At 31.2% G+C, this 21,959-nt stretch overlaps 3 protein-coding genes across 5 annotated transcripts; all 3 read left to right on the plus strand.

The window, feature by feature from the left end:
- Positions 1 to 2,660: 2,660 nt before the first annotated feature.
- On the plus strand, positions 2,661 to 8,490 carry LOC108323476 (omega-6 fatty acid desaturase, endoplasmic reticulum isozyme 2). 2 transcript variants are annotated; one of them, XM_017555947.2, is made up of 2 exons: positions 2,661 to 2,865; positions 7,087 to 8,490. In XM_017555947.2, exon 2 carries the CDS (start codon positions 7,098 to 7,100, stop codon positions 8,247 to 8,249), a length of 1,152 nt encoding a protein of 383 aa, XP_017411436.1. In that variant the 5' UTR covers positions 2,661 to 2,865; positions 7,087 to 7,097; the 3' UTR covers positions 8,250 to 8,490. The 2 variants fall into 2 exon arrangements, with proteins under 2 accessions (XP_017411436.1, XP_052728164.1); XM_052872204.1 differs by lacking the exon at positions 2,661 to 2,865 and adding an exon at positions 2,985 to 3,333.
- A 3,052-nt stretch (positions 8,491 to 11,542) lies between these two features.
- On the plus strand, positions 11,543 to 17,706 carry LOC108323467 (DNA polymerase delta small subunit). The gene is made up of 15 exons (XM_017555938.2): positions 11,543 to 11,649; positions 11,731 to 11,860; positions 11,992 to 12,098; positions 12,780 to 12,903; positions 13,138 to 13,245; positions 13,787 to 13,902; positions 13,988 to 14,071; positions 14,817 to 14,885; positions 14,965 to 15,036; positions 15,120 to 15,211; positions 15,291 to 15,418; positions 15,619 to 15,720; positions 15,840 to 15,907; positions 16,900 to 16,972; positions 17,481 to 17,706. The coding sequence occupies exons 1-14, from the start codon at positions 11,611 to 11,613 to the stop codon at positions 16,951 to 16,953; spliced, it is 1,293 nt and encodes a 430-aa protein (XP_017411427.1). The 5' UTR covers positions 11,543 to 11,610; the 3' UTR covers positions 16,954 to 16,972; positions 17,481 to 17,706.
- A 794-nt stretch (positions 17,707 to 18,500) lies between these two features.
- On the plus strand, positions 18,501 to 19,597 carry LOC108323474 (uncharacterized). 2 transcript variants are annotated; one of them, XM_052872205.1, is made up of 2 exons: positions 18,501 to 18,866; positions 19,326 to 19,597. In XM_052872205.1, exons 1-2 carry the CDS (start codon positions 18,571 to 18,573, stop codon positions 19,396 to 19,398), a joined length of 369 nt encoding a protein of 122 aa, XP_052728165.1. In that variant the 5' UTR covers positions 18,501 to 18,570; the 3' UTR covers positions 19,399 to 19,597. The 2 variants fall into 2 exon arrangements, with proteins under 2 accessions (XP_052728165.1, XP_017411434.1); XM_017555945.2 differs by having other exon boundaries at positions 18,509 to 18,861.
- Positions 19,598 to 21,959: the final 2,362 nt, after the last annotated feature.

Here is a 21,959-nt window from a genome sequence, read left to right on the forward strand (position 1 = left end):
GAATTAAAAATCCAAAAATATTATTGGAAAGATTAATATTTTGCTTTGTCTAAAAAAAAAGTTCTTTTGTTTTTTGTGTATCCTTAAACACATTTTGTAAATTTTTGGTGTAACAATTGCAAGAGCTGGGCTCCTAGGTTAGTATTTGGGTCCATCACTCAATGTCAGAACAAAAGTAAATCATAAAGATGTCTTCCTCAAAAATTTGGTTTTCGAAAGAAATTTGAAAATTTATTTTCTTTATTTATATTAACAACATTTTAATCTATTAAGTTTTTTTATCTGACTTACTTAATTATATTATATAAATATAGTTTCTTTGTCCTTTTTTCCTGTTTAAACTCTTAAATTTCCATTCTGTATTAGTTTTTTTTATAAAATAAATAACTAAATTATCAAGCTAAAAATTTCAACCAACAATCATATCTTTTTCTTTGTTAAGCTATTTATTTGCATGATCTTATATATTTTGATGGAAATTGTGAATTCAAAAGTTTAAAATAAAGAAGATTTCTTAGAACGAAACTTTGTTTTTTTTTTTCACTCTGATAGGACATTGATGTCTGTCCACAAGTTTATATTTGCGGTATTATTTTTTTTAATGCTCTTCATTTAAAAATTACACTTTTCAGTGTATTTCAAAAACATGTTATTCTGCAGATTTTTACTTTTCTGTGTGGTATTTTTTTTTAATTTGTCTCCAAAAAATCTTGATTAAAAATTGTCCACATATAACTTGTCTCAATTTAAGGCAAGCTGTATAGAAAAGTGGTTTAAGAGAAACACAGAGAATGTACCATAAGATTCTACATCATGTGGCTGATAATTATATATTCAGGTTCATTTATATATATATATATATATATATATATATATATATATATATATATATATATATATATATATATATATATATATATATATATATATATATATATATTCTGTGACAAAAGCTATTCAAAATCGGTTGGCCATTGTTGAATCAGCTGGTGACTCGTTGGGACGTCGATGACCATAAGATAAGGATAGTCACGTGAGAGTCCCAGATATTTTGGTAGGAAAAGGTCCAATAAGAGGCAGAGAGTGCAAGCTTGTGAATGAATAGATTGGTTAAAATAAATTAAGTTTGTGAATGAATGATTGGTTAAAAAAAATAAGTTTATTGAATGTAAGTATTTAATAATGAAGATATTTATTACATATGTTGAGAAGTCACTTGAATTACATTAAAGTTGGTAAAGTTATTTTATATGTTTTATTAAAACGGGTTTAATATTTTAATATTGTATTAACCATTTATTATAAGTGTCAACAAAGGAGGTCACCGTCCATTCATCAAACGACTTCATTAATGACAAAAGATACATGTTATCAACATATTCTTTTTGTACACAATTATTAAATGGATTAATTAATTAATTATTTATTATCTTATTTAAATAGAAAATTGAAAATCAAAATTTGTTTATATTTAAGTTCAATAAGAACGATTTTTTTTAATAATGAATTAAAAAAAAGGTAAGTATAGTATTAACATTCTTACCGTAAATACTATCTTCGTATATCAAATATATATATATATATATATATATATTTATTGACATTGAATATTCAAATACATGTAACCTATTTTTATATATAATGACATTATTTATAAAATATCTCTTATTTATTTGGGTTTTAATTTCAACTACTTTCCTTTTTTATATCAAATTATAATGAAGGGTAATTCAAAAATTGAAAGATATATTTAGTTATTTTCCTGTAGAAAATTATCAATTTTGTTTTTACAAATAAAAACTTATAAAATCAGTCTTTAACATATAAATGTTATTAATTTGGTGAACGTTATTTATTTATAACCTTTTTAATTTGATTATTATATATATAAAGTATAAATCAAATTAAAAATATATGTAAAAAGTAATGGTAAGAAAGACAGATGAAGACATTTTCTTATATATCTAAAAACTAATTTAATAAGGTTTTATTCTATGTGTAACACTTATCTTAATAATTTCTTATATATGTATAGGAGCCATATTTTAAATTTTAAAAAATAACTTTACATGAAATTGATAGATAATATCAATTAATTTTCTTAATTGCGTTTAATTTATAAAATGATGTTAATTTTCACATTATTAATTTCAAACCAACTTTAAAAAATAAAATAAAAATTTACACATTTCTATAACAGTTCTTGAAACCCCACATCTCACTGTTAGGATGATATCACAAAATATTCATATTTGTATTGGTGCCATACATTTTGTGAAACCTTATCCTCTCACTTTTAATTGCACGGCCATTAGCAGTTTAAAATCATGCACAGTTTAAAAACATTGGAAAATCCGACATTTCAATGCAAATTTTTAATTTTTTTAAAAATCACTAGAAAACATATTCACGTTTAAAATTTATATATATATATATATATATAACCATTTTTTTAATGCATTCAAACCAGTGGCAGGCATGCCATTAAAAGAAGAGGATGATATTTCCCGTCAGAAAATAGAGAGTATGGGAACGGTGTAAAAGTTTCACCCTAACCCATCTAAAACTGTACTATTTTTTTATAAGAATATTAAACATGGATGCAATAGAAAGTGGGCCTTTGAGATGAAGGAGGAAAGAGGTAAGGTGAGCCATAAGGAAGCATTGGCATTAGCAGAAAAACGTGTAAAATTATCCAGTGGGCCCTACCTTCATTGGACGGAGGCCTCACCTCCACTGTAACTCACTCCCAAACAAACCTTAAATACAGTCCTCCGCATTCTTCTAACCCTTGCCCCCTTTCTCACTCCCTCCTCTTCACACATTCTTCACCGCACCAACAAACTTTCTTCCTCATACTTTCAGGTAACTTTCTCTCTTTCTTCTCTTTCTTCTCGTATTTTCTCCCAATGCTATCTATCTATCTGTTTTATCTATCTATCTATGTATGTTTCTCTCTCCTATTCTTACCTTCCTTTCCCTAGTCTCGCTCGATCTAACTGTTTCCGCCCTCCGCGCTTCGATTCATTTTAAATTCCACGCTTATTTTATTTTACGTGATTTTCGTACAACGTGATTTGATTGTGGCCATTTCTTCCATGTCCTGCTTGATTTTCACACTCTAGTTTTCTCCTCCGCATATGCATATATAAAACCCGCTCTGTACTTCTATTTTATGACGCATCTTTATCGGATCTAAGGACGAAGCTTCGTTTACCTCCCGTCGCTTGTAGTATTTCTGGTTTGTATTAATACACCGGAAAACGGCAGCATTATGTTCTTCTCTTCTGTAATAAGCCTGGTTGTCGTGAATCTGAACAAATTTTGCTAGAGGTAACCTGCCACCTCTGTTCTCTTTCAGATCTCGTGTATTCGCTTGTGTTAATCTGTGTGTTTGCTGTCAAACTGATACACACCACTTATCCGGAATTAGGATTTCACTGATTGTTCCTTTTTTTCTTTGGTGATTGCGCCTTATTTACTGTTGTGTTTAATGAATAGTTTGGTTGACCAATTGGATGGTTGGTGAGTTAGAATATTCGGATTCGCTTGCCCAACTTGGGTTATAAAATCAACTTGGGTTATAAAATCTCTGCACGATAAATTTTGGTATTGTTTTGAGGAAGGAAAATTCTTCTTTCTGTTCTATTCTTAAATTGCACTTTTCTTTCCTTTTTAAAATATATATATACATACCATGCCTTTAAAAAGCTATACTTATTACTTTCAAATAATTAATAATTATGAATGTTTGAACAATGTGTATTTATTGGGATATGTTGCTATTTATTTAATTTAAAACATGTTATTGATGGTAGAGTTTACTATTTATATAATTTAATTGATATTTCATTATCTTGTTTTTGGTTTTAGTATTGTAAAAGAAAAGAATAAAATTTTAGTTATCATCAATTTTATAATTTGGTTTAACTTTTGTATTTAGTTTTGATGTTTTTTTCTATGTATTTCAAATCATTTTAATTTTCATAAATTATTGTTATTGTTATTATTAAAGTAATGTAAAGTTTATTAAATTTTATTTCACATATCTCTATGAGGATTCTATAGATATACATTAATTTTACAAAATAAACTTTATATATAAATAAATAATGTTATATAATGATTTTTTTTGTCTTAGCAATATTGAATTCTCACTTCGGATTTGTATTTCCTGTGAAAAATTCACAGCGTTTTTGTGTTTCGCTCTTATTAGGTCTATTTATTTATGTAGATCATTATTTAGTACTCTGTAATATAGGAATGACTTTTTCTGACATTATTTAATATTTTTTATCAAAATATGTAATTTTTCTCCATTCAAATTTGTTAACCATTTGTTCGGAGTAATATGTACTGTAATTTCTTTTCTAGTTTTTTTTTTGGATTTGACTGTCTATATGCTTGTTGTTTGAGTGTAATTGTTTATGCGATCTTAGAAAAGAGGAGAGAGTAAGAGAGGCAACTTTTTCTTAACTTAAATGGGAAAAGATATCTTTATAAAATGGGAATTCTCATTTCCATTGGTTATTCATAGTAATAGGAAATCCTGTTTTTATAAATATTATTTTTATGAAATTTAAAATGGACTACGTCTTAATTGGACTCATTCATTATGCCTCTTTCTTTCCTGTTTATTTGAACAAAAATAATAAAAGTATAGTTAAACAGGTCTTAATATTTTTTGTTGGCTGCTACTTGATGTTGGAAATCATATTGATTACTTAATTATATTTTACAGGTTCATTTCTTATCAATTTATGTTTATGTATATATGTATTTACTTTGATGTAGAAATAAAAAGTGTAAATTAAAAAGTCTTATAAGTATTTTAATAAAACTGAGATAATTTATTGTATACTTTGGTTTATAGAAAAATTCTTAAATCAAATCTCACAAAAAAAGACATGGGGGACAAATTATATTTTTATGTGATATCAGGTAACTGCATAGTTTCTCTTTCGCACAGTAAATTTAACGGCAATGAAGAGCGGTGTATCTATGTTTTTCAAGACTCTCGTTTATTCATATGTAATATATATAATTGTTTTTAATGTATTAGTATTAATTATGCATATTATTTTCTTTTTAATTGCTGTATTACTTACATATGCTTATAAAATAAATTATATTACAATAACTCGAGAAAGTGATTTTTTAAAATATTTTCCTCACTGTAGATTTTCTCGTTTTTATTTAAATTAAACTCCATTGTGAACAACAAAATGAAGAGTCAATTAGAATTTATTAGAGCTGAATGGAAGTTGGTACGATAAATGTTATAATGATTTTTTATTAAGTTCTAATTTTCGATATTTTGTAATTAATAAAAATATATATTAAAGAATTATGTACGTATTACTATATTATTTATTTATTTATTGTTTATTATGATTTTAATTAATTATAAATAATTGTAAACGTCAATTATTATATTTAGCTTAAATTGTTAGTTAATATATTATATAATATTTGCTTTTGTATTATGTTTTTAAACATTTTAATGAACAAGTTGTTATTATATTTAATTTAATGAGAACTTCGTAAAAATATTTTTTTTAAGATTTACAATAATTTTTGTTATGAAATTTTTAAACATGTCGTGTTAGTAATTTTTATTTCAAATTATTTTTGTTGCATTCAATTCAATGTTCATTAATGCCTATATGTGAAAGCGACTGAAAGAATAAAATCTGATTTGTCCAAGGTACTTAATTCACTAGATCGTTTATCATTATATATATTGCCATGTTTATGGTGGGTCCGCCTCTGAGTCATCGTTTGTTGTCGATAATACAAACAAAGTGTTTACATCAGTTAGATTGATTGACGAGTTTGCAAATTGTATTTGTTTTAGCTTTGAATAATTTTGTTTAAAGATGGGACATCTTGAAGCCGGTTGAGTTGTATTTATTTATGATAAATTCTTTTGGTGCAATGTACCCAACTTGTAATCAAAACTCCTACAGTAAAATGTCGTCATAAGTTTCTCTGGTTGAGATCTAAACACCTGTTTTGTTTAATGGTTGCAATTTGTCCTACCTAACTTTCGTCGAACTTCCCTGGAGGATGGCGGCTGCTCGCTTTTCTTAAGTGAATATGTTTAGAAAGTGATATATGGTGTTTTATATTTTTTAATTTATATTATTAGACTTAGTATTTTTTTTTTTTACATGAAGCTAAGGATTATGATTATAGAAAATACTGTATTTCGATTTCGATTGCAATATTTTCACTCTAAAACAAACAGTAAAGCATGACACACTCTACAAATCAAATTTAGTTTCTGTATCATTTGCTTAGTAGTTGACACAGTTCTACCTTTTGTCAAGACGATCGTCACTAGTGAGACATTGGGTGAAAGTATGGAAAGCTAATATAGTGTCATATCTAGCTATTTATGCTTATTGTTTCTCATTGGAAAAGTCTTCCCTCTTGTTTACAGATCTGAATAATGTTGCATGTTTATTTTTCTGAATTGTGAATGAATCATTTTTACGTTTATTTTTGCATGTGGGTTGCTTTTTTCTTTTAATTATAAAATCATAGCTTATACATCACCCTGTCCAAATCATTTTTGTTTTGTGACCATGGTGTACATCTATTACCTTGGTTTGGACAAAGAGAATGGTCCATGCTCAATTCCATTATAAGAAGAAAATAAAAATATAACAGGTGATTAGTGGTTTCAACATACTCTGTTAGCATGTTTTATCTAACACTTTCTGTTAGCAATCTCTATTCCTGTATAGGTAATTGCGTGTTTCTCTATTCGCGTTTAATCTGTGTATTATTATTATTACAAGTAGGATTATCTCCCCCCTTATCAAATGTGAGTATAGAGATGAAACGTAATGAACTAGAAAACGATACTGAGGAAATTGTTGCCTACTTTTGTTGAAATGTTCACTGTGCACTATTTTAATAATGCATGTTTTGCTCTGAAGATCACACATTGTATCCATTCTAATGCTGTGTGCTTTTAGAAGCTACTAGGTAGGTATTGTTGATAATTCTTGGCTTGAGAGTCTTGTTCATGGAAATGCAAAGTGTTGTAAGAATATGCCCTGATGATGTCTTTTGCAGGTTGTGTGAAGATGGGGGCTGGTGGCCGAACCTTTGTCCCTCCTTCCAACAGGAAATCAGAGGCCGATCCTCTGAAGCGGGTGCCATTTGAAAAACCTCCTTTTAGCCTCAGCCAGATCAAGAAAGCCATACCACCTCACTGTTTTCAGCGCTCTGTTCTCCGCTCATTCTCCTATGTCATTTATGATCTAACCATAGCCTTCTGCCTCTATTATGTTGCCACCCATTACTTTCACATCCTTCCCCAACCACTGTCTTTCCTTGCATGGCCAATCTACTGGGCTGTCCAAGGTTGTATCCTCACTGGCGTTTGGGTCATTGCTCATGAGTGTGGCCACCATGCTTTCAGTGACTACCAGTTGCTTGATGATATCGTTGGCCTTGTTCTCCATTCTGGTCTCCTAGTCCCATACTTTTCATGGAAATACAGCCATCGCCGTCATCACTCCAACACCGGTTCTCTCGAGCGGGATGAAGTATTTGTGCCAAAGCAGAAGTCCGGTATGCAGTGGTACTCTAAATACCTCAACAATCCACCAGGCAGAGTCCTCACACTAGTCGTCACCCTCACTCTTGGTTGGCCCATGTACCTGGCTTTTAACGTGTCAGGCAGGCCTTATCCAAGGTTTGCTTGCCACTATGATCCTTATGGTCCTATTTACTCTGATCGTGAACGACTTCAAATATATATATCAGATGTTGGAGTACTTGCAGTATGCTATGGCCTTTACCATCTTGTCATGGCAAAAGGGCTTGCCTGGGTGGTGTGTGTTTATGGAGTTCCGTTGCTAGTGGTCAATGGATTTCTGGTGTTGATTACATTCTTGCAGCATACTCACCCTGCATTACCGCACTACAATTCCTCTGAGTGGGACTGGTTGAGAGGAGCTTTGGCAACAGTTGACAGAGATTATGGAATTCTGAACAAGGTCTTCCATAATATTACAGACACTCATGTAGCACATCACTTGTTCTCCACAATGCCGCATTATCATGCAATGGAGGCTACAAAAGCAATAAGGCCCATTTTGGGAGAGTATTATCGGCTTGACGAGACTCCATTTGTGAAGGCAATGTGGAGAGAGGCAAGAGAGTGTGTTTACGTGGAGCCAGATCACGATACTGAGAACAAAGGTGTATTTTGGTACAACAACAAGTTGTGAGATTAGTGCTGCGGCGTTTCAAGTTTCCTTTGTGTCGGTTAAGTATGCAAACCTGCTTATTGGGAATAATTTTGTTAAACCCTAATGTTGTTGGTTGTAGTGTCTAAAAAGTAGTGTAGCGGTTTTTGTTTGCAGAATAAGATATGCCATCTCAGAACAGTTTAATTATTGCACTAAGACTTGAATCAGTGCATGTACACCATGTCTCTTACGCTGTTGAGGAAAGCTTATTCTTGTTCAAGTCTTTTATTGCAAGCAATTCGCATATTCTGTTCCCATTTAAAAGTTCTAAAATCATTATTCTCAAACGAGTCACATTAGTAATTATTACACTTGTTTTTCTAAAAATTGAGAAGCAGGCATAATGATTCGGTTTTTAATTCACTGAACTCGTCTTGCAATTGAAGTTATTTCTAGTATGAGATTCACTTTAAACTTATTTCTAATCGTTGGGCCTCTTGAATCTCTACTCTTCAAGTGATAGTATTAAAGAAGAGAGATCCCTGATATTATTAGAAGACACTTCGATTGTCACAATAAATAACAGGGATACTGACCTTGAGTTGAAGTTCTTGAAGAAGAGATTGCAACCACTCAATTTCAACATTAGTCTTAAGGTTGTGGTATTCGGCTTCATGATCGAGCAACCAAAGTTGTATTTTAGACCACTAGGACACCAAAGTAAAGCCAATGTATATACATGCACCTGAGGTTGAGCGTTTGTCATTAATGTCAGATGCCGAATCTGCATCACAATATACATGGATAGTGTATCTGTTGCGAACAATTGAAATAGGCTGAATGTGCAAACCATAAGAGGTAGATCTTTTAGATAGCATAGAATACCCTTGACTGTCTTCCAATGTTCAATGAGAGGTTGAACCATGAATTGACAAACTTTATGCATACTATATCTAATCTCTGACCCGATAATAATGATATAATGAAAGCACCAACTGTGGATCGATAAAGGGATGAATCATCCATATAATCAGAACCAGGTTTAGATAATTTGAGACCACCAGGAAAAGGAGGAGAAACTCCTTTGCCAACTCTGTTAAGGTCACAAATATATTTACTAAGTAAGAAGAAGAGAACCACTAGAAAGTTTGTTGATCTGAATTCCCAAAAAGTACTCAGGAATTCCAAGATGCTTAAGAGCATAACCAATGCATAATTTTGAGATAGCGGTCTGAAGTAAAGCTAAAGAAGATCCAGTGAAGATAATGTCATCCACATAAATGAAAACATAGAGACAGTCAATAGCAAAAGTGAATGTCAGAAGAGAAGGATCACACTTGCTTTGATGAAAACCAAAACCAGTAAGAGTAGTGGTGAGTTTCTCATGCCAGGCTAGGGTCCTGTTTTTATCCATAAATTGACTTGTAAAGCTTGCAAACAAGATTGGAATCAGAAGACAACCAGGTGGTTGAGTCATGGTTTGACAATACCAGACTTGGACCGAGTTTGCATTGCATGAGTGGAGGTAGACTAAGATGTAACAATAGGAAGAGAAGACTCAGCTACAAGAGGTAAATAAGGAGCAGAATTAGAAGTGGGTAAGGCAGTGGAGGAACTGCCTAGATCGTGTGTAGGGAGAGATGAAATAGGATTGAATGTTTTTATGTGTTTTCTTTTGCTTTGGTATTGAAATGTTTTAAATGTTGCCTTTCATTTTACTTAATGCTCGAGACAACTAATATTAAAACGGTTTATGCCTTTTATTTATTGAAATCTATAACATTAATAAAAGATATTAGGTTCCGTTATAATTAATTAGGTTTAGATGATTAGTATGCCATAGTAGATAATACTACCGGTATACACATGCTTTAAATTTAGCTTTTATTTGTATAAAATTAATTAGTTACATTTAAAAAATGGTTTAAATAATTGTTTGGTCTCTATTTTTTTGTCCATTTTATTTAAGGTGGAATTCAATTTTTTCCATGTTCAACATGGTTTGAGTAAATTATATTCAATTTAATCACTTTTCATGATAACGTCTAAATGGTTGACGCAATATAAATAAGTGTTACGTGTTAGTTTGTAAATTTTTTTAATTTAAAAAAAATGTTTATATGTCAAATCAACATTATATCATGTGTTAAATTGATATTAGTATCACGTGTCAAGCTAGTATTAGTATAATATGTTAGTTCGTGAGTTTATTAATTTTTTATTTTCTTTTTCTTAATTTAAAAAAGTTGTTCATGTGTTAAGTCAATATTGTATTACGTATTATATTCAATTTAGTCACAATTTTCATTAATTTTGTTTAATTTAATATATTTTTGATAATTTTGTTCAATTGAGTCTCAGTTAGGGTGACAAAATTACTGGGTATTTATGGATATCTAATATTTATTACTCACGGGTAACAAGTATTTTAATACTCGTTTATAAACAGATTGGGTAGGGATATCATTTTACACACATAAGTGAGTATTCATTATCCACAAAAGAAAAATATATTTTATTAATTTAAATTTAATTAAAATTTAAATTAATTTATAGTTTTTATTTTAATTTATATTTAATTTAATTGATATTACATTTTATATTCTTTTGTAACTTTATTTAGATTTTGTTTTAAAAATAATGAAAAAATTTCCTTCTAATTTTGTAAATAATGGAAAAAAAATTTAAAATAATGAAGAAGTTTCCTTCTAAATTTTAAATAATAAAGAATTTTTCACTAATTCTAAAAAAATAAAGATTTTTTCTTATAATTTAAAAATAATGAAAAGATTTTCTTATAAAATTTAAAATTGTACCTGAGTTTAACGAAATTTATAATTAAATTGAACCTAAAACAACGTGACATTGACATTTATACTGACATTATTACATAACACAAGTTGATTTAATATATACTACAACATTTTCTTAAAATAAAAAAATAAAATTAAAGTTTAAAATTTTTTAAAAAGTAAATAAAAAAATCGGAAACTGAAGTGTAACGTAACTTTGTTAACCATTTAGACAATGTAAAAAAAATAGATAATTTACAAAACAAAATTCATATTGAATATTAGAAAAAAATAATCTCACGTGAAACAAAATAATTAAAAATAGAGAAAAAAATATTTAAGCTCTAAAAATCCAAAGTAATGTTTTCTTTTACTAAAATTCTAAGTAACGTTGTTATTTGTGAATTTAAATAAATTAGTTATCATTTATCATATAGAAAATAGTAAATGGGTAAAGAATCAGAGATATCGCACATGGTACAAGGTAATAAAACCGTTTATCTACACTTTATTAAAGAAATTGAGTATTTATATGTTGTTCTCTGCAGGGTTGAAAGAAAGAAAGAAAGAAAGAAAGAAAGAACTGAAGCGAGGGAAGTGTTCCCGCCATGGGAATAGAGCGCGTGCAGTGTGACTATGTCTCTCTGGTCAATGCTGTTTCTCTCTGCTTCACTTGTGTTGTGATTTTTTATGATGAATGTGTTAATTTGATTTCTGTGTGGAAGCAGGACGAAACCTTCGAAATTGGAAAAGAGAAGTATCACGGTCAACAGTACTGCCATATTTACTTCGCACGCCTTCATTTGATGCGGACTCTCTTGTATTCACTCGTTCCTCACTGGAAACCTAATTTTCCCGGTAACCTACTCCTTCTTTTTCTACTATCACATCCACTTAGGGTTATATAATACTATCATATTCCTCTGTGTTGTGGTGTTTCTTTTCTTTTGAGGTTTCAATTAATTTTTTACGGTTTCTGTTTCGCACAGTGTGCACGGTGTTGGAATTGGAAGAGGGCAAGGAATGTGTCATTGTTGGAACCCTCTACAAACACATGAAGCTCAAACCTCGCGTACTTGATGAGTATTCTAAGCAGGTTCCTCTCTGTTTATACTTCATGGGTATTCCCATCAATATTGCACGTGTGCTTTTAAATTTTAATTAAATTGTAAAAGTATAATTAAGAAAATATTACAGAGAATATTAAGAATGAATAATGTGTGCACTGACAGTGTAAATGTTTTTTACACGTTCATTTAATCTCTCGGATTGACATGTATGATAATTTGTTGACCTTTTAAACTGCCGGTCTTAAAAGTCGTATCAATGTTGGTATCTGATTATTTCACAGCGTCAATATAGATATTAAGTCTGGAGATTAGTTTATGTGATGATGAAAACGTTGAAATGCTGGCATTTGAAACTCTGTTTTAGTTTACTTGTGTTGTCAATTATTTGAAAATATATCGTTTATGCGTAATGTAAACTGTACGATTCGGGTATTTTTTAAAGGAGATGCAGAGAAACCAAAGTGTCTTTTTGTTGAATTACTAATTATAGTGGAGAAAAAATGTTTGCTTGGTTAAATATGGAAGCTTTTGAGTTGTGTTGTGTTGTGTTATGGGACTATGGAGAGCATCTATGTCAGCCATCCTGCTATTGAGAGTAAGGACTTGAATTTGTTATATAAGGATGCATCTTGTGCTTTCTTTTGTGAAATTTGATAACAGTGTGCAGAGGTGCTATATTTCACTATTTTTCTGCTGATAATATGCAGAAATCAGTGGTTCCACTTGTCAAGCCACATAACTTCATGCACTCTGATGATTACCTAGTTTTGGAAGATGAAAGTGGGCGGGTTAAGCTCAGCGGAAATATCATTCCGCCTGAATATGTAACAGGTCTATATGATGAACAACTTATCTTTATTTAGTAAAATAGATTGTTATAAGAAGGCAATTAGAATCAGGTGTATGTTAATTCTAATTTCTTTCAGTTTGGATTGCTTTGTTTTCAGATTTGTTTAATATATCTGAGGTATCTAGAAATAACACATGTAGCTATGCAACATACCTGCCGTACAAATGGCTGTCATTTGGAACATGACAATTTTATACTTACATTGTCTGCAACAGGAATTGTGGTCGCTGTACTTGGAAAGGAAAGTGGGGCAGGTGACTTTTTGGTTCAGGATGTACTAGATGCTGGCTTACCCCCACAGATAGAATTCCCCCTTAAATCAGGTACCTCTTGTATATCCTTTGCATTTTATAACCCAATAAAGCACACCCATTACACATGTATGGGATTTTTTGCCCAGACCTTAGCTACCCATGATAGATTAGGATTTCCCATTTGAGGATGGAAGGATATTTGGTGAATTGGCATCCCACTTTCCTGCATTGATGTTTCTGTTATCTATTTAGTATTTGGCCAGAAGGATTTGTGCTGTTTGAAAGTTTTATTATTGATAGTCAGCGATCATAAATTGTCTTCTGTTTCTTTTCTTATCCTAGTCTCTTTCTATTTGATTGCAATTGTATTTGCTGGAGTTAAAAAAACTAGTTTCTTATCTTTTTATATGGTCAAACTTTGAAAAGTTATCCAATTTAAATATGCTGCTTGTTCTATGCTTCATTTCCTCCTGCTTGTATTATGCACAGATAATGAGCAGCGAACTTTTAACTTTACATCTTTGATCCTCCTCATTTCAATATTTGTTATTAAAATTTCTAATTTTAGTAAAAATATTATCTTGAATTTTCTTTTGTTTGGATTCTACAGGGGAAGACAAATACGTTGTTCTTGTGTCAGGTTTAAGTGTTGGTAGCAGCACCTCTAATCCTCTTCAGTTTCAGCTTCTCATTGATCATATTACGGGGCATTTAGGGGATGAGAAGGTTTGTCCTGTTTTTCTCCCAACTTATCAAGCTGATAATTATTCACCATTAAGTTTTCACTAATGAAAAGTGACAAATTACACAGGCACAACTTTTTGCATCAAAAATTGTTCAAGTTGTCTTTGCTGGGAATTTAGTTGAGATACCTCACAGAATTCTTAATGGACAGGTATTTATGTTTCTGTATATGGAGAGAAATAGGAAAATTAAAATTAGAGAGAAACCGTTAGTTTTGCATGTCATTTACTGGCTACGTTAGCTTCTTACTGTGTAAGGAGAGATCTGATTTATTACAGGGAAAGAATAGTATAAGTATGTGACGATGTGTGGTAGTACAAAAGTAATATAACAGCAATATCAAGCACTGATATCTTAACAATTTCAATGACAAGTTTCTTTAATGATATTGCATTTGTTTTCTACTACTGAGTTTCCTATACTAATATCTCTTTGCTAAACAAGTTTAAACAATGCACTCAATATAAGTCAATAGTTTTACTTTTTTTATTCTAATAAAGTAAACACCCTAACATATGATCACATACTCTTCTAATGTAATTTGTACTGTATCATCACCAATTAGTTTTCTCTGGTATCTGAATTCTTGGTTGCACTTGCTCTCTATTATTTGATTTAGTTGCCGTAGTAATTCACTATTTTTTAGGAATATTGCAGAGTCATCTGATTTGTGTTAATGGATAATTAGATGAGAAGAATTAAGTAATCCCGCTACTTGTTAACATCTTAGAATTGCATTTAAGATTTACACACTTGGTTTATTATATAAAGTCTTGATTGACATACAGTGCCCATTGCATGCGATTGCTGATTTCAGTAAATAATACAACCAATTTTATGGTATTTAATCTGTAATTCCTAATGTGATTTATTGGCCTTTTGATCAATATTTGAAGAATTTGGCTTCAGAAGATTTTGCAAGAATGTCTGAGCCAATAAGGGAGCTAGACATTCTGTTGAGTCAGGTTCGTTTCGTTGCAGTCATTCTTAAATTTTACTCCTTGTTTTTCTTAATAATATGCTTAAGTTTTACTTGCTTTTCAGATAGCTGCTGGTTTGCCTTTGGATATTATGCCAGGACCCAGTGACCCTGCGAATTTCTCATTGCCACAACAGGTTCTTATGTTTTTCTTTCAAGGTTTATGTATGTCATATTAACATGTGCTGTTTTTCTTTGTTACTAAAATTATCACTTTCAGTCATTGCATGAATGCCTTTTCCCTGGGTCATCATCGTATAATACTTTCAGATCCTGTACAAATCCTCATTGTTTTGAGCTTGATAATGTCAGGTAAATAGTCTATTCTCAATATTATTGTCTTTGTTGCTAAATGCATTATACGTTGAACATGATCCCACACTGCTTGCAGGTTTCTTGGGACATCCGGTCAAAATGTAGATGATCTTGACAAATATTCAGATGCAAAAGATAAACTTGAATTCATGGAAAGGACATTAAGATGGAGGCATTTAGCACCCACCGCACCTAATACTCTTGGTATGCTTATTATATATTCCTCAATGCTTTTACACTTCCTTTATCATCAATACTCCTTTTTTCTTCTGCTTAGCTCAGCCAATTTTTTCTGGAGGGTTGAACATTTGTTATATTACCTGCTATTTTTGAAGAAATATATTTCTCTTACAAAATATAAAAATTATTTATTCTCACTTCTGATACTAACTATTGTCTTCCAGGGTGCTTTCCTTTTACTGAGAGGGATCCTTTCTTCATTGAGAGTTGTCCTCACGTTTACTTTGTTGGAAATCAAGATAAATTTGAAACTCGTATCATAAAGGGTATTTTTATTCTAAAATCTATATTGTAGTGTCAGAAATAAAAGTTACTTTGTTTCTGTTTGCGTTTACTATAATATCGCTTCTCTAAAACTTCAATCAATTTTGCATATTGCTTGCAGGATCAGAAGGGCAGTTGGTGAGACTCATATGTGTTCCTAAATTCAGTGAAACTGGAGTTGCTGTTATGGTGAGCTCAAATCGTGCACACTTCATTTTAACTTAGATATGGCCTTTTTATACTTGTATAAATACATTATTCCATTAGCATATCAGTAACATGTCTCTGGTTTGTTGTTTAAGGCAATGGATTGTTGTCCCTCTGAACGTACTAACGAGACTCACTTTAGGCATTTCATTGCAGTCTATTTAATCTTTAGAATGGGTTTCTAAATGATTAAAAGCTAAAAATATGGTTCATAGCTAGAATTTCAATGTTATCTGAAAATTTAAAAGAAGTATCATCTGAAAATTATGTTGTTACTCTTTTGACAATTTTCTATACGTGAAAGATTCATGAAAGATTTTGGTGTTGGCCTGTGCCAGAGATAACTGGGTATTTCCAATTATTTTGGTTACGGATTAGTCACGTGAGACAAATAGGTTTTGGTATGTAGATTGTCTTTTTCTACCATTATGGACAACGGCAATATTTCCTCCAAGGTCCCTTAGCCCCAGCTGTACGATGGTTGATATGGTTTCCAGTTGGGTTGAAGACAATGCTTGTAAATCTGTTAATTTTGAAATTTAATATGCCAAGAACTTTTAATATGCCAAGAACTTTTATTATGCCAAGAACTTTTAATATGCCAAGAACTTTTAATATGCCAAGAACTTTTAATATGCCAAGAACTTCTAATGTAAAGCCCTTTGCAAAATTTTTAGCTGCTCGTGTTATTGACTGTTAATATGCCAAGAACTTTACCGACCTAGCTAGTAATCTCTTGTCTTCTCTGAAAAAGAAGTTTTAGTTCGATCCTACATGGCTGTCACTGATGCTATTCTGGAATGATTTATATTTGATGAAAATGTAGTTAAGAGCAATGTTCTGTAGGATTACTATTGCTGAAGGTTGTTTTCTTTGCTTAATGTCTGCTGTCTTATAAAGCTGATTTCATCTGATGTAATTCTTTCAAACTTGTAATTCCTCCAGACTTGTAATTCCTCTTTCCCTTTTTGCAGCTTAATCTAAGGGACATCGAATGTCATGCTCTCAGTTTTACCCTTGATCTATAAAATGGGTTAAGTCTATGAGGTATTTCCAACTGAAATCAACATCCTTTTTTTACTTGTTACATTTTCTCACTTTTAAAAGCCTAATTGGCATATTAGGCGTAACTAATTAAAAACTAATACGACAAAGTAATAATCTAAAATACAACAAAGCCATTACTGAAGTCATTTTGGTGTAATGGTTAGTTTTTTTATAGTGCCTGATAGCAACACGCTCATGTAAAAATTGCTTTTAAGTTGTATCCGTAGTTAGTGTGGCTTCTCCACTATAATAGTTGTTACAAATACAATTTGTTTAAATTTATCTGATATCTATGGCTGGTGTTATGAAGTTTGATCTTCAATGGTTTTGGCAGTTCACGTGAACAATGAACATGTGAAACTTTTATCTTTTTTAACAGGAGCTTTGAGAACTAATTTATCTGAATTAATTTTGATCCCTGAAGGCTGTCATTTTCCCCTTAAATGGGTTTGAAAGTGTCATCCATGTTTATCTGTAGACAGATGATTTTCATTTACATCTAATGCAGGTTATTCAAAATTTGTTTATTATGGGTGTATCCTTAGACGTAAAGCGAAGAACTGAAAATTGAAGCTTGAAGTTGACAGAGGCTACCTGTGTTTTTTAGTCTAATATTTATAGTATCTGATGTATTGACACCCATGACCATTTTTCTTTGTAGTTTTGAATGTAACATAGTATTTACACTTGTGTATTTGTTTGACAATGGATATATAAAATTTCAATTCAGAAAATGTTAAGTTTTCTTATTTATTTTTTCTTCAAGGTATCTTGTCGTGTAACTTAATAATTGGTGGCTATTGCTTCCTGTACGTTATCACTTTCGGAATTTATTTTCAGGAACACTATAAACAGCTCTGGAATTTATTTTTTCGGAAAGCAATCACCCCCCTCTTATTATGGAAACAATTTATGGGAAGTTTTTTGATGGGGTGTAATTTGGTGGGGTGTAAGAAGCAACAGCCATAATTCATTTGCTATAGCCCATTATTAATAACTAGGAACGCATTTAGTATTAACGATGAAAGAAAAAATTCAATATTAACTATGAAAGAAAAAATTCAATATTAACTATGAAAGAAAAAATTCAATATTAACTATGAAAGAAAAAATTCAACGGACTATTTATATAGAAACTAAAACTCTTATACTAATTTGAAATGTTAGTTTATTATATTATAGATAGCTAGGAGAGATAAAACAGTTTGTTTATTATATAGTAGGAGAAGGTAGGTAGTAGTATGTCAGAAAGTAGCACTGAAACTGAAGAAGGAGAGCGCAATTGTGGGTCCTTTCAACTTTAGTACTGTATTGTTCCCATCACAACATTCACATGCCATTCCCATCTAACATCACAGAAAAATCCAAAACAAGACAAAAATAAGAAAAATCTTAAGATAATTAAGCCAGTCAGAATTCATTATCCCAACCCAACGGCTATATTTTCTTCCCTCTCTCGTTCATTATTCAACCATTATCTCTTACCACTTTTGCATCTCGTAACGGTCCTCACCACAGAACATATATATAGTCTTGTTAATATTACCTCACATAACATAAATAGTGCATTTATAAGATACACCATATGCTATTCCATTATGTCAATTATTGTTTCACTTTCAATGGACACTGCTAAGGTTCAACATGTAACCAAAAAGTCTTCTGATGAGCTTCTGAAGAAGTTTGCAGAAGTGGGTTGTGACGAGGGTGGAAAAAGGAGAAGGAAGAAGAGGAAGGAACATGATTTATGTGACTTTGACAGCCCTTCAACAGGTGGCGCAGCTGTCGAAAGGAGGTCTCTTCTGCTGCCCAGGTTGACACGGAGGTCGGTGCTGCTCCGGCAGCTCAGGGTCAGAAACAAGTCATCACTCTTTGGAAACATTCATAAGGTGAGGTCAGTTAAAATAATTTTCTTCAGACAAAGCGTGTTTTTGGTCCATATGTGATAATTTTTGTTTTAATTCGTTTTCGTGAGTTGGAAATGTGTTTTTTCTTTTGTACACTAAGTACTATTTTTTTGTTCAGTTAATTATATAAATGCAACAAATTATGAAGCAATTATACAGACATCTATGTCAGCCAAAAAAGAACTAATTTGGTAGAAGAATTTTTTTTTTTTCACTTTTCTTGTGGCTAAAGTTCCTAGACACAGGAATAAATTAATAATGTAAGAAAAGGCTATAACATGCTTTAGAAGGGGGGAATATTTAAGCCTGATTATGGCTTAACTTGAAGCTTCAAACTTTATACCAAAAATATTAATGATTTACTTTAAGAGGTAATTTTATTAACTTTGATCACTAATCAATCTTATCTGAAAAATATAAATATTTTTTTTCATGACTTGTTGCAGACATGGCGTAGAACCATTGAAGGTGCATCCAGAGTTTTCTTGGAAGAGCATTATCATCGTCATAAGCGTTTGATCAATGACAGTGTTTAGACTCTGTTCAAAAATGTGCAACTTCTCTTTCTGCATGTGTGCAAACCTTTGTATATTTTCCCATTGTAATTTCTTCTCTCTGTTTTTCATTCTTTGATTTCTTGTAATAAAATTTATGTCCTCATTCTCCATTTTGTTATAATATCTCCTTTGAAATAGTAAAAAGAAATATAACTTATAAATCTATGTTTATGTCTATTCTAATATATATAGATTTTCTCTATTTGAGTTTCTCCAAAATACTTGAAATGATGTTGGTTAGACCTTTTACATTCTGTGATTGGTTGAAAGTATCGTTATCCTTAGTTATATAAAGGTTTTTTTAAAGTTAACTACTAGATCATTTGTGTTAGTAGGTAGGAATGACGTGACGTAATAAACATTTTTATTTTAAAAAAAAGGTATACATTGAATTTTCTTTTTGTAAAACAATACTTTAAGTAATAATATATATTATAATATTTTTATAAATATTATTTTATTACTAATGTATTTTGATAGTCTTTTATTTATTATCTTTTTATAAATTTATGATTTTTAAATGCATTAAGATTATGTAAGAAAATAAATAGCATGCACTTACTTTTAAAACAACAAAAAACGATTAATATCTTTTTTATTTTAAATAATTATTTAATTTTAAGAATGTTTATCTGGATTCATTAAGGTTAAATATCCTTAAAATTAAATATATTTTTTTAAAATTACGTAGAGTGTAGACTTTGTATGTAATTTTCCATTTTTAATAGTTAAATATTATTACATATATGATAATGGAACTATTATAAGAAAAAAAAATCTACAAAAGACAAGATCTACACTTATAGAATCATCTAACTTTCTAACTGTTTCACCTCACTTCTCGCTGGAGCAACGGTATACAATGTCTCTTTAAACTCACACCATTAATGTGATCATCGCAAAAAAAGAAAATATACATAAAGACAAACAACACAAAAGCAAGAGTAAAGTAAAATACAAAACAAGTCATATATCATTTATAACGTATCATCCTTAAATCAAATATGTAATATTCATCAATCCAAACATCTTAATGTGCAAAGACCTAAACCAACTGTTCGGACCTAGAATGAATGTTGAACTATGACGAGTTATGCATTTGTGGTGGCCACTACTGCTTTGTAAAGCTCTTGCCAATTGAGTTTCACTCTACCACACATCACAAGGTTAGTCCTCAAACGCTCTTTTGCCATATAGAGAAAGGTCCCTGAGGCTCAGACCTCTTAATACTCTCACCACATGTGTTAACCTCTCTATTTGAGAATGTATAACCATTAGAATGTCAGGATAACCTCCAATATTGAGTTCGCTGCATTCACACTAACACACTTGAAACTACCACTGAGAAGTTCCCCCTTGGAACTCTCTACCATACCTTTGAAACCATTGAGATCACTTCACATTCACATAGTATACCAATACATGAGACTACTGATCATACATTAAAGAAATAAAAACACACATACAATTCATCAAAAATCACACAATAACACAATTTTCTTCATAGCAACTTGGTACTCACACTTAGGCAAGAAAAACAACTTTGAAATTCTCACCAATAGCTTCGGAAGGGTCAAAAACCCCCCCAAAACAACCTAAAGAATGTTCAAAACTAATATCCAAAATCCTAAAAACCATCAAAAGCTGGTATAGTGGCACCTAGTAGCGCCCGAGATGATTTTTGAACGATAATAATCAATTATCATATATGATAATCGATTATTGCCAAGATATTTGAAAAAAATATGACTCTAACTAGAATAATCGATTATCAAGTGAGATGATCGATTATTCTTATTAGTTTTTTACAACAACCTAATTTTTTTTTCTGGTTTTGGTGCATTTTAGACATATCCAAATGATCAATTTATAATTTGTAACACCAATATTGATACGAAAACATGTTTATAAATAAAGCAGAATATTGCATTGCTCATTGATAACAGTTGAAAAACTGTTATTTTCATGCTTAAAATTTATACTAAAAGCAACCTTTAGACTCAGAAACTAGCTTGAAATCATGCCTTTTATCTATATTTTCAGAAATAAGAGAGCTGGACAGGTTTATGCTTGATTTCAGTGTTTTTGTGCAGGTTTTAAGGTGAATTTAGTGAAAGAAGTGAAGAATGAGAGAGAGGGAATCAGAAAAGGAATCAAAGAGTGAAAAAGGAGAAGCCGAAGTCACCGCTCAGCGGCATTTTACCGCTGAGCGGCACTTAAGAGGTTGCGGGAGGCCCGCTGAGGGGCAAAATGGCCGCTGAGGGGAGAAAACGAGACGCGCAATCACCGCTGAGCGGTATTTTACCGCTGAGCGGCACTTTAATGGGCTTGGGCTTGACTTTTTGTAATTTACGAATGATATATAAGCTTTAGGGGTTCCTAGGGTTAGGTATCTTTGGCAGAAACGAGGCAAACACTTTCTCTTCCACCCCTTTGAAGGAGGATCTTGGATGCTCAGGCTACCTCTTCACCTTTATTGGGTTTATTCTTTCATACTTTCATTGTAATTCATCTAGGTTCACC

Source organism: Vigna angularis, chromosome 2 (genome assembly GCF_016808095.1).
Source record: "Vigna angularis cultivar LongXiaoDou No.4 chromosome 2, ASM1680809v1, whole genome shotgun sequence".
In the NCBI taxonomy this organism is placed as follows: Eukaryota; Viridiplantae; Streptophyta; class Magnoliopsida; order Fabales; family Fabaceae; genus Vigna; species Vigna angularis.